Below are 13,145 nucleotides of genomic sequence, written 5' to 3' on the forward strand. Positions count from 1 at the left end.
TTCAAGCACTTGTGGGATTATGGATAGGAGTTGAGGACCACAAACCCTGGCAGCAAGTTTTACCTATGCACAAAGGAAATTTTTGATGACAAGACTAAGCAGACAAGAGAACACTTTTCAACTCTATACTGGTCATTGGATGCTTGCAAGAGAGGATGGCTATTGGGAGGCAGACCCATCATATTTGTAGATGGATGTCACATTAAGACCAGGTACAAAGGAAATGTGCTAACAGCTGTGGGTATTGACCCTAATGATTCACTACAAGAAATATGCTCAATTGTGACCTTCTGGCAGTGATCGTGGAAGAAATCGTCATAACTCTATGACCATTTCGATCCAATTGGTCGTGGCCTGTTTAGGAGAGTCGAAACCATAAACCATAGTGACTATTTTGGTCAAAAAGGTCATAATTGCCTTACACAAAATGGTCATAAGCAGACAACAGTGGTCGACAGCCTTATTTCTAGTTGATTACGACCAATCCAGATGGTCATGGTGTTGTAACATGGATGACTGGACATCCACATCATCAATTTTACCTATGTGTCGTGTCATTTTGGCTTATGTGTTGGTTGTAGCGTCAGTCCGTCCATAGATTGACTTGTTGACTAATCTGGGTCTACATTTACAGATGCGGCCAACTAACACAGTACAAATGACATGTGGGACCCATCCCACAAAGGTGAATAAACCAGAAAAAGGCGAAAAATCACTTTGGCTCATAGGTGTATATGCACCCATTGTCTAAATATATATTTTAAGAAGTTAAAAACTCGAGAAAAAAATTCCGCGTGTAAATCCGGAAACTATACGTGTGTGCACCAAGTTTCGATGAAAAATGACATTTTTTGTGGCTTGTGTAAAAAAGACAATTTTCGATGCTTGATTACAGCTATTCACAAGCCATTTTTAATGTTTTTTACACATGCAACAAAAATGCCCTTGTTCACCGAAATTTTATGTGCGAACATAGGATGTCCAGATGTACACACACGGGATTTTCTATACATATTTCATAATAGATGTATCTACATCTAAGATCCAAAACGTCACTCTCTAAGAAAAAAAGACCCCACCCACAAAGGTGAATAAAGCAAAAAAGAAAGGCCACCGCGCCAAAACGTCACTCTCAAAGAAAAGAAAAAGGACCTGTCCCACAAAGGTGAATAAAGCAAAAAAGAAACCACACCACGTGATTCAAACTAGCTACCAGTCGAGTTCCCCTAAGGAGACAAACCACCACACCGTAACAAAGACACTGGTACATCCTCGCTCGTAACGTATTTAATGGGTAGTGTTGAGTGGGCTTGGGCCTTGGTGGGACAAGTGCACCTTTTTTTTCTTTTATATTTTTTGTCCGCCGAGTGGGCCAACTACTGGACCGCGGCTTGTTTTTTGGTCTGTTTTTTGTTCGTTCATTCTTTTTTTACTTTTTTTAAATACTTATACTTCCAATTATTCTATATATATATATATTGAAAAACAAACTTCACATAAAACGTTTGAAAAAATGTTAACCAAGCATTTGAAAATCTTACATGTGTATAAAGAAAATGATTACCATATGTACAAAAAATATACAATGTGTGTGGAAAAAGTTGATCATGTATTTAAAAATGTTAATTGAGCATTTAAAAATTGTTAAACAATTATATAAAAATGTAAATCAAGCATTTGAAAAAGTTAAAATGTGTAAATAAAAAAACTATTAACCATGTATTAAAAATATTAATCTTGTATTCAAAAAATATTAATCTTGTTAATTGTGTATAAAAAATTTGTGTCTCATGTAGAAGAAAAATGTATACAGAAAATATACAATGTGTATGAACGAAGTCAATCTTGTATTTAGAAAATGTTAAAGCAAGCATTTGAAAAAAATGTTAAACAAGTATTTAAAAGATATTAAACGTGCATTAAAAATGTTCTTGACGTTTATGAAAAATGCAGAATGAAAACCACAGAAAGATAGAAAAATGATCTCGACGTATACGGAAAATATAGGATGAAAACTAGGTCACATATAATGACACAATGCAAAAAATTTACATATTTTTGTTTTTATTTTCCTATGTCACATATAATGACACAATACAAAAGCTTTGGACACCCAATCATTTTGTCAACTGTGTATTAAATATGGCCTAGTATTTTATAAAATTGATTTGGTCCAAATTTTCAACAAATATATGGTAGGTCCTTAAAAAAACTCATTTTGGGCACTCTGAAAATGGAAAATGATTTTTTTGTTCAAAGAAAATGAAAACTTCCTTAGGCAACATTGTTTGTCATTCCAATATGCACCTTTGTGCACGATATGAGATCATTTGAACAAACCATGCCATGAATGTGGCCATAAGATTGATCATTTGGCTTGAAAGTCATTGATCTCCACACATGATAGCTCGTTTCTGAGAACATTTTTTTAAAATAATTATCATATTACAAGTTTATTGTTTTTCCTGGTAACTTAGCCACATATAATGACACAATGCGGAGGTTTTCCTTTTTTGATTTTTTTTGAATTTTTTATGCCCGTTTCAAAATGCGGTTAAAACGGCGGGCTTGACCATTCCTAGCTAGTGGTTGAATCATGGAAAACTTTTGGTGTTTCCTTGATTAAATAGATACTTTTGTACCTAAAAATGATTTTTGGAAAAAATAAAGAGCAAACTATGAGGCAACTGCAGTTCAAATTTGACCCGCTTCCAACTGAATCGGCACAAATTTGTCTTTTTCACGAGAGGTGGATAAAAGCTTTTGACACCCAACCATTTGGTCAATTGTGCAATAAATATGGCCTACTATTTTAGAAAATTGATTTGGTCCAAATTTGCAATAAATATATGGTAGGTCCTTCACAAAAACAACTCATTTTGGGCACTCGGAAAATGGAAAATGATTTTTTCGTCCAAAGAAAATGAAAACTTCCTTAGGAAACATTGTTTGCCATTCCAGTATGCACCCTTGTGCACAATATGAGATCATTTGAATAAACCATGCCATGAGTGGCCATAAGATTGATCATTTGACTTGAAAGCCATTGATCTCCACACATGATAGCTGATTTCTGAGAACACTTTTTAAAAATAATTATCGTATTACAAGTTTATTAATTTTCCTGGACCCGAAGGTTTTCCATTTTTTTGATTTTTTCAATTTTTTATGCCAGTTTAAAAATGCGGTCAAAACGGCGGGCTTGACCGTTCGTAGCTAGTGGTTGAATATTGGAAATTTTTTGGTGCTTATCTGATTAAATAGATACTTTTGTACCTAAAAATGATTTTTGGAAAAAATAAAGAGCAAACTACGAGGCACCTGCAGTTCAAATTTGACCCGCTTCCAACTAAATCGACATAAATTTGTCTTTTTCACGAGAGGTGGATAAAAGCTTTTGACACACAACCATTTGGTCAATTCTGCATTAAATATGGCCTAGTATTTTAGAAAATTGATTTGGTCCAAATTTGCAACAAATATATGGTAGGTCCTTCACAAAAAAAACTCATTTTGGGCACTCGGGAAATGGAAAATGGTTTTTTCGCCCAAAGAAAATGAAAACTTTCTTAGGAAACATTGTTTGTCATTCCAATATGCACTCTTGTGCACAATATGAGATTATTTGAACAAACTATGCCATGAATGTGGCCATAAGATTGATCATTTGACTTGAAAGCCATTGATCTCCACGCATGATAGCTCGGTTTTGAGAACACTTTTTTAAAATAATTATCGTATTGCAAGTTTATGATTTTCCTGGTAACTTGGTCACATATAATTACACAATGCGAAGGTTCTCCAATTTTTTGATTTTTTTCTGAATTTTTCATGTCGGTTTGAAAATGGGGTCAAAACGGCGGGCATTACCGCTCGTAGCTAGGGGTTGAATCTTGGAAAACTTTTGGTGTATCTCTAATAAAATAGATACTTTTGTAACTAAAAAAATTTGTTGGAAAAAATAAAGAGCAAACTATGTGACGGCTGTAGTTCAAATTTGACCCGTTTTCTGCTGAATCGGTAGAAATTTGTCACTTTGATGGGAGGCTGATAAAAAGTTTTTAACACATAATCATCTGGTTAATTGGACATAAATATGGTCTAATATTTTTGAAAAAAATGGTGCCTTTTTGCAGTAAATATTTGATAGGTTATTTACATTGGTGAAAAAATATAAGAGAAACAAAAGAAGAAACACAATTACCTGCACTTAATTCTCATTGGTGGAGACGTTTGTGCCATGGATCGATGACATGGCACAGATCCATCCATCCATCCATCTATCTCCTCATACCACATCCATCCACCCATCCACCCCTAAAAAAATTCATTCATCAGCTCCACCCCACCGCAAACCCCTCTCTGTCTCCACCCCTCCTCCTTTCCCCTTCCAGATCGCCGCCGCCGCCGCATCCCCATGAGCTCCACCAGCGAGCCCTCGCATCCATGGCCTCCCCCATGCCCTTCCTAACCGCATCGCCACCCGGACCCCCTCCCTTCCTCACCGCATCGCCACCCCAAGCCTCCACCGATGGAACCCTAACCCTACCCCAGCGACAATAGCGTCGCAGCTGGCTTGCTCACCGACGCGTGCGTGCGTACTTCGATGCGCGACGCCCCGTAGAGCTGGCCGGCGGCGGCGAGGGCGGCAACAAGGGCCTGGGGCAGGGTGGTGGCGCGGTTCGTGCAGACTAGGCACCGCTCCTCCGGCAAGGTGCTCGGCGAGGAGGAGAAGGCCGCCGAGAACGTCTACATCAAGGTATAATGCCCCCGCCCCGTCCCCCTCCCTCCCTCCTCCCGCCCCGGCACAAGATGGCTCCTTGTGGATGCGATGCGGTGCGACTCCATCTCGTCTGGTCCATCCCGCGCGTCTTGGGCTAGGGTTCCGGGCGCGATCCGCACTTGATGATTTCTTGCCATAGGATTTACTGCTAGTAGTACTTGAATGAATTGATGAATGAGTCTTGCTGACTGTGAAGTGCTTGCTCTCTCCTATTGCTTTCAGTGATGACTGATGACTATCTGCTCTAGGATTTACTACTCCTAGTACTGACTGACTGGTTGAATGAATGAACGAGTCTTGCTTGGTGTGAACTGGAACTAGCAGCTCCGAGGAGGGGGGCTGCCATGGGCCATGACCATGTTGTTGTTGCTGCTAGTGCCAAACCGAATCTGGTTCTTGCGAGGGTCTCCCAGCTGATTTTTTAACCAGAAAAGATGGAGGCCGCCTTTGCTTTCCGCACTTTGGTGGCCCTAGGAATTTTATCCCCTCCCTAAAACCCTCTCCAAAGGCTTTTTTGTGCTCTGCTCTCGGTGCTCAGTGGCCTGAAAGTAGATGAAACTTTCTCTGCCCCTGCCTAAATATATATATGCTCTTGCTAACCATAGTGCAATGTACCACTACGTTTTGGGGTGGAATTTATTCAGTCATGTAAAACCTTTTGAGCATCATTATTGCAATTTGTACCGTTTTGCAATTATTCGAAGCATGTACATGGGATTTTGTTGGTCATCCGATCATTTCGGTGAGTTATTCTTCAAGTGGCGCAATTTTACCTTTTGCTTTCTTTCTTCAATTGTTCGTTGATGCTGATATCCCTCTAGTTGCTCTTGAGTACCATCTAGGTTCGTGGATTTCCTGCTAGTTGCATATCTGCACTTCACTGTACGTATGTCGTGTTGGATCTCAGTCCAGAATCCAGATCCGCAGCTTGTATTGCAACTAATGTGTGATGCGTTCTATGGCAGCAGCAGCAGCAGCTAGCAGGAACAATCCTCTTTCCGGCAACTAACTGCTTGTAAGCCTCTGCTTTGGTCTTATTGCATGTGATCTCGGTTGTGTCCATTGACGCAGTGTAGCTCTTCTGTTCGTGTAGATTTGGGGTTGGGCAGGGGGGATCTTTGCCAACTTAAATTACTTTTATGTGCTCATCGAATTGGATGGTTGCTCTGGTGTCAATCATACTAGTATGCATTAGCAGCAACCTGTCAATGTTTGCTACTGGAAAATCCTCAATATTTTTTCCAGTTATGCTTACTGCTAAGGAATGGTTGCTCCTTTCATCATTGTGGTCGCCTATGCTGTATCATCATTAGATACTGTGTCTACATTTTGTCTTGCTCGATGAGTTATCCAGCAATACTAGTGCATAGTAGAAAATTATCATAGATCCTGGTTGTAACATGCTTTCATGCTTGTGACTTTGGCCTGCATGATTTTGTGGGGATGTGGTACCAGACTAGAGGGTAGAGGCTGACGATTTCTTGCTGTTTCAGTCAAGTGCTGTTCTCGGTGGAGTTGTGCCTCCGGTGCGCTCTTCGGGCTACTTGGAGCCATGCTGTCAGAGCTCTTCATCAACTGGGCCATCTACACCAACAAGGTGGGTGCATCTCCTGCCACAGCCCTCTCTTTAAGGACACAGCCAGAAAGATGCTCAATAAACAGATCGTCGTCCTCTCCAAACGGAGGGGTTAGCTCAAGGGATAGTAAGTTTCTAGTATTCTCTACCATCTTGATGTGGCTTGTTTACCTCGTCCTTGCTACACTTGATCGCATTATATGATTTCTGCTCGAGGATCTGACAGAGATGGTTCGTTCAAAGTAGAGTATATGATTCATGTTTTGTTATAGTTTGTTTGTTTGTCCCAGTCCTCTGTTTCATGGCTGCTATGTTTCCTTTCCTAATCACATTGCACATATTTTTGGTACTCAAAATGTGACAGTAATCAGTCAATTTCAATCTCTATCGTAGTGCAACACGCATTGCTTTGTCGTTGGACACTGTTAATTAAGAGAGAGCGTTGTATACTCTATGATTATTTGTCTAGTGATTTCCTGAAGCATCTATCTTACTAGCTTTTAGAATGGAGAAACTCGTGTCATTTCATATATGATCTGAATGAAATGATTAGGACTTTTTGCAGTGGTTTTATTTGATATTGTATGTTGTACTAAAGAAACAACATATGTGCTCCTGAAACGTACTACGTTCTTGTCTGCTACATGTTCCCATTTAAGCTACATGCCCGATTTAAATTTCAACAATTGTTTGTTTTTGCATGCTTACCTGTTTAGTAAACTTGGTGCCATGCTTATTTCATTTAGCTAATAGTAACCTGCAAAAAAAATTGTAATTGCCAAGATTGATTTGTTCTGCTTGCCTGCTACAAACTTTTCAAATAACTACTACTTAATTAGTAGCATGTAGACTGGATTATTATTTTGTCAACATTCTATTCTAGAGATATATACAAAAGCATGTGCTGGCCATCCCATGTAGCAATCACTGCTAGTCTGTATTGAGCAAACAGTGCACCACACTGTAGCTATCCTCGTGCAGCAGCTGCCTCCCGGGACGCGGGCGTGCGTCGTGTGCAGTTTAGATTTTCCAGTCTTTCTTTCAAAATGTCACTTGTTGTATTAGTATCATGATGTTATCCTCTTAAATTATGCTACTAGGACATCTATTCTTGAATAGTTTGCTTATAAAGTTTCCTAGTCATTCAGAACCAACTGCAATATATTGATCGACATAGTACTCTGCTCATGTGTACATCTTTCTTTAAATGTCAAGAAAGAGGTACCAGAAGGTGCTATGGAACAAGAGGTACCAGAAGGTGAAGAACCAAAGAGTGATGTTGCTGTTGTTTCTGACCATTTCTCACTAAAGAATGGCCCTCCAGCAGATTCCCTCACTGGTTGTGTTGTTTTGGTTGGTGCCATCTTATGTTACTAGTTACTAGTGCACAATATGGACATGTGCCATCTTATGAACATGGAGTAATAATACTAAGCTACTGGTTGTGTTATATTGGTTGGTGCATGTTATGAACCTATGGTGTAATAATACTGCTGGGCCTAACTTATTGAAATCCTGGAGAATTATATTATTATTATCATCATTATATTCTCATGTGTTGGCTGACTGCCAAATTGCCCAATGTATTTTTGTTTTTGAGATACTATTGGTTGTTGTTGGTCACCCTTCAATAAGGGCTGGATTGAAAAAACTAAATTGTGTGAGTGGGCTGGACCGTTTCAAGGCCAAATATAGTTTTTTATGGAAAAAATCAAAATGTTTTTGCTGGGTCGATAAAAGTGATGGCCCAGTTAATGATGGATTAAATAAATGTGTTGCACACCACAGCCCAAGAACTGATCTATTGGGCTCGGCCCATTCTTGTGGCCCAAAAGTAAATTTAAAAGGGGGCTGAATTATTGGGCTCAGCCCATTAAAACAACTGATTTGGACCAATCCTACATTGCATCCATGTCATCGCATGTGCCACGTTGGCTCAGCCACATCAGATCCTATGTGGTCTAGGCTCATTAGTAGTGACCATAATTTTCGTCAAAGACTTAACGACCAAAATTTTGGTCAAGGACGGCCATGACCAAAATTCCAAAGAAGGTCACGTTTGTTCGTTCTTGACGGCCAACTGTTGACCTTCCAAATTTGGTCAAAAAAGGTCAACAAACGAAAACAATGACAAATTAGCGACCAAAATGGGGAGTCATAATTGGGCGTATTTCTTGTAGTGATTGCATCTACCCCCTAGCATTTGGGATTGTGGAAGTTGAGTCTACTAGCAGCTGGGAGTGGTTGTTGGCAAGCCTAAAGGATGATCTAAACATCTGTAACACCTCTCCATACACAATAATGAGTGACAAGCAGAAGGTATGCTCCTGAGTTCGTTCACTTTACACGTACTTTATTAATTTAGAAGTGTGTAAACCATATATTGATCTGATAGTCAATCTTGTATGTGATGTTCAGGGTCTCATTGCAGCAGTAACAAAGGTTTGGCCAGATGCTGAACACAGGTTCTGTGTCAGGCATATGTACCAGAATTTCCATAAGCTACACAAGGGGGAACAGTTGAAGAACAATCTTTGGGCATTTGCAAGAGCCACAAACAATCCTACATACATGAAAGCTATGGAAAAGATGTTGGCCGACAGTGTGGGTGCATACAAATGGGTAGTGAAATGGCCTCCAAAGACATGGATTAAAGCCTTTTTTAACCCTTTTCCAAAATGTGACATTCTACTGAATAACATGTCTGAAGTATTTAATAGGTTAGCTTCTAATTTAGTATTGTGCTTCAATAGTAATTTTGCAATATTCCTTTTTCAGTTTCTATTGTACTGCATTAACATGTTTTTCTTCTTCTTATGACAGTTGGATATTGTCGGTAAGATAATTACCAATTTTATCTATGGTGGATAACATAAACAACAAGATAACAACAAGGATTTACAACAAGCAGAAGGAAGTGGCCCTGGATAGGAAATGGAGTGGTAGATTATGCCCTAAGATTAAGAAAAAACTTGACAAATTTACTGACTGGGCTGCTAATTGCATGGTATTTGGAGCTGGCCTAAAGGTTTTCAAAGTCGTGTCAATGAACCATTCTTACATTGTGGACTTGAACATGGAAACATGTGACTGCAAAAGATGGGACTTGTCCGGAATTCCATGTCACCATGCAATAGCTTGTGCTAGAGAGGAGAGAATAGATCCTGCAACTCTAGTACATGAATGCTACTCTGTGGATAACAACAACAATAACAACAACAAAGCCTTTAGTCCCAAACAAGTTGGGGTAGGCTAGAGGTGAAACCCATAAGATCTCGCAACCAACTCATGGCTCTGGCACATGGATAGCAAGCTTCCACGCACCCCTGTCCATAGCTAGCTCTTTGGTGATACTCCAATCCTTCAGGTCTCTCTTAACGGACTCCTCCCATGTCAAATTCGGTATACCCCGCCCTCTCTTGACATTCTCCGCACGCTTTAGCTGTCCACTATGCACCGGAGCTTCTGGAGGCCTGCGCTGAATATGCCCAAACCATCTCAGACGATGTTGGACAAGCTTCTCTTCAATTGGTGCTACCCCAACTCTATCTCGTATATCATCATTCCGAACTTGATCCTTCCTCATGTGGACACACATCCATCTCAACATACGCATCTCCACCACACCTAACTGTTGAACATGTCCCCTTTTGGTCGGCCAACACTCAGCGCCATACAACATTGCGGGTCGAACCGCCATCCTGTAGAACATGCCTTTTAGCTTTTGTGGCACTCTCTTGTCACAGAGAATGCCAGAAGCTTGGCGCCACTTCATCCATCCGGCTTTGATTCGATGGTTCACATCTTCATCAATACCCCCATCCTCCTGCAGTATTGCCCCCAAATACCGAAAGGTGTCCTTCTGAGGTACCACCTGGCCATCAAGGCTAACCTCCTCCTCACACCTAGTAGTACTGAAACCGCACATCATGTACTCGGTTTTAGTTCTACTAAGCCTAAACCCTTTCGATTCCAAGGTTTGTCTCCATATCTCTAACTTCCTATTTACCCCCGTCCGACTATTGTCAACTAGCACCACATCATCCGCAAAGAGCATACACCGTGGGATATCTCCTTGTATATCCCTTGTGACCTCATCCATCACCAATGCAAAAAGATAAGGGCTCAAAGCTGACCCCTGATGCAGTCCTATCTTAATCGGGAAGTCATCAGTGTCGACATCACTTGTTCGAACACTTGTCACAACATTATCGTACATGTCCTTGATGAGGGTAATGTACTTTGCTGGGACTTTGTGTTTCTCCAAGGCCCACCACATGACATTCTGCGGTATCTTATCATAGGCCTTCTCCAAGTCAATGAACACCATATGCAAGTCCTTCTTTTGCTCCCTATATCTCTCCATAAGTTGTCGTACCAAGAAAATGGCTTCCATGGTCGACCTCCCAGGCATGAAACCAAACTGATTTTTGGTCACGCTTGTCATTCTTCTTAAGCGGTGCTCAATGACTCTCTCCCATAGCTTCATTGTATGGCTCATCAGCTTAATTCCACGGTAATTAGTACAACTCTGAACATCCCCCTTGTTCTTGAAGATTGGTACTAATATACTCTGTCTCCATTCTTCTAGCATCTTGTTTGACCGAAGAACGAGGTTGAAAAGCTTGGTTAGCCATACTATCGCTATGTCCCCGAGACCTTTCCACACCTCAATGGGGGTACAATCAGGGCCCATCGCCTTGCCTCCTTTCATCCTTTTTAAAGCCTCCTTGACCCCAGACTCCTGGATTCGCCGCACAAAACGCATGCTGGTCTCATCAAAGGAGTCGTCCATTTCAATGGTAGAACTCTCATTCTCCCCATTGAACAACTTGTCGAAGTACTCCCGCCATCTATGCTTAATCTCCTCGTCCTTCACCAAGAGTTGGCCTGCTCCGTCCTTGATGCATTTGACTTGGCCAATATCCATCGTCTTCCTCTCTCGGATCTTGGCCATCTTATAGATGTCCCTTTCACCTTCCTTCGTGCCTAACCGTTGGTAGAGGTCCTCATATGCCCGACCCCTTGCTTCGCCAACAGCTCGCTTTGCGGCCTTCTTCGCCATCTTGTACTTCTCTATGTTGTTTGCACTCCTATCCAGGTATAGGCGTTTGAAGCAATCTTTCTTCTCTTTAATCGCCTTCTGGACATCATGATTCCACCACCAGGTATCCTTATCTTCGCTTCTCCTTCCCCTGGATACTCCAAGCTCCTCCGAGGCCACCTTACGAATGCAAGTCGCCATCTTCGTCCACACATTGTTCGCATCTCCTCCTTCCTCCCATGGGCCCTCCTTAATGACCCTCTCCTTGAACGCTAGAGCTACCTCCCCCTTGAGCTTCCACCACTTTGTTCTAGCGACTTTGGCACGCTTATCCCGCTGGACACGAATCCGAAAGCGGAAGTCAGCAACCACCAGCTTATGCTGGGGTACAACACTCTCTCCAGGTATCACCTTACAGTCTAGGCACGCACGCCTATCTTCTCTTCTCGAGAGGATGAAATCAATCTAGCTAGAGTGTTGGCCACTACTAAAAGTCACCAGATGTGATTCTCTCTTTCTAAAGAGGGTGTTAGCTACAATCATGTTGTAGGCTAGAGCAAAGCTTAAGACATCTTCTCCTTCTTGATTCCTGATGCCATAGCCAAAGCCCCCGTGCGCCCTTACAAAAAAGCTTATGGATTTAACATAAAGCCAGTGAGAGACAAGGAGCATTGGAGAAAGATGTATGGAGTTGATGTATATCCACCTGTGTACACTAAGGTCATGGGAAGACCAAGGAGGAATAGGAAGAAAGAACCAGAGGAGAAGCAGATGAAAGATGGAGGGAAGAGGCTGTCAAAGCATGGTGTGTCCATGCATTGCTCTTTATGTGGAAGAGCAGATCACAATAAGAAAGGGCACAACAAGTGGGAGGAGAACAATAGAGATGCACCTCAGCCTACAGAAGATGATGGAGATGATGATGATGCAGAGTATTATGACGATCCTTCAATCATTTCAGTAAGATGGAAGCAACTAAAATTACTGTAATGTTTTCTAAATTTTACTCCCTGCCTCGTAGCGCTGACACTTTGTTTGCACTCTTTTCAGAACATAATGCCACATATAGTGCACCCACACCTGGATCCTACTCAAACACCAGGGTCAATGGTGTTTCTCATGCAACAAATGGTAAGGATTTTTTTCTACAGAACATTATATTCCGATTTCACCATGCAAAACTCTATCTGAAAATTGATGCATTGTTTCATACTTAGGAGAGGAGAGCATCTGTGCCAGTTATGGATGATGGACCTCTTCCAGAATCAGCTTTTGCTGCAAATGCTAGAGATAGCATACCCCCTCCTAGGGTTACCACAGCAATGGCAACAGGCAGGGTTAGAAGAAGAGGGGTGACAAAAGACATTCCTGAAGATGTCCCTGAAGCAAGCTACCAGGCAGCTGAAAATGCAAGAGGGAGAAAGAGGAGAGCAATTGGAAGAGGCAGGGGAAATTTCACAGGAGTAGGCAGAGCACCTGGGAGAGGAAATGGGAGAGGGACTGGGAAAACTAGTGGGAGAGGGACTTGGAGAGGTCGTGCCAGCGGGACTAGGAGAGGTCACACAGGCGGTAGGACAGGACCAGGAGCTGGGCTGTGGAACATCATGTTTCCACCAGATGAACCTAGATCATATGTGCGAGCCGAGGAGGTCCCAGTGACACAAAATGCACCACAAGAGGAGTGGCTTGATGATTTCCAGACCTTATATAGCAAGCTGCATATCAAATTAGTTCATGAATGA

At 41.6% G+C, this 13,145-nt stretch overlaps 1 protein-coding gene across 1 annotated transcript; it reads left to right on the forward strand.

Moving 5' to 3' along the window:
- Positions 1 to 12,084: 12,084 nt before the first annotated feature.
- LOC147978073 (uncharacterized) lies at positions 12,085 to 13,145 on the forward strand. Its single transcript, XM_087514636.1, has 3 exons — positions 12,085 to 12,363; positions 12,454 to 12,534; positions 12,621 to 13,145. The coding sequence occupies exons 1-3, from the start codon at positions 12,085 to 12,087 to the stop codon at positions 13,143 to 13,145; spliced, it is 885 nt and encodes a 294-aa protein (XP_087370762.1).

Source organism: Triticum urartu, chromosome 3A (genome assembly GCF_056163025.1).
Source record: "Triticum urartu cultivar PI428250 chromosome 3A, HENAU_Tu73, whole genome shotgun sequence".
Lineage (NCBI taxonomy): Eukaryota > Viridiplantae > Streptophyta > Magnoliopsida > Poales > Poaceae > Triticum > Triticum urartu.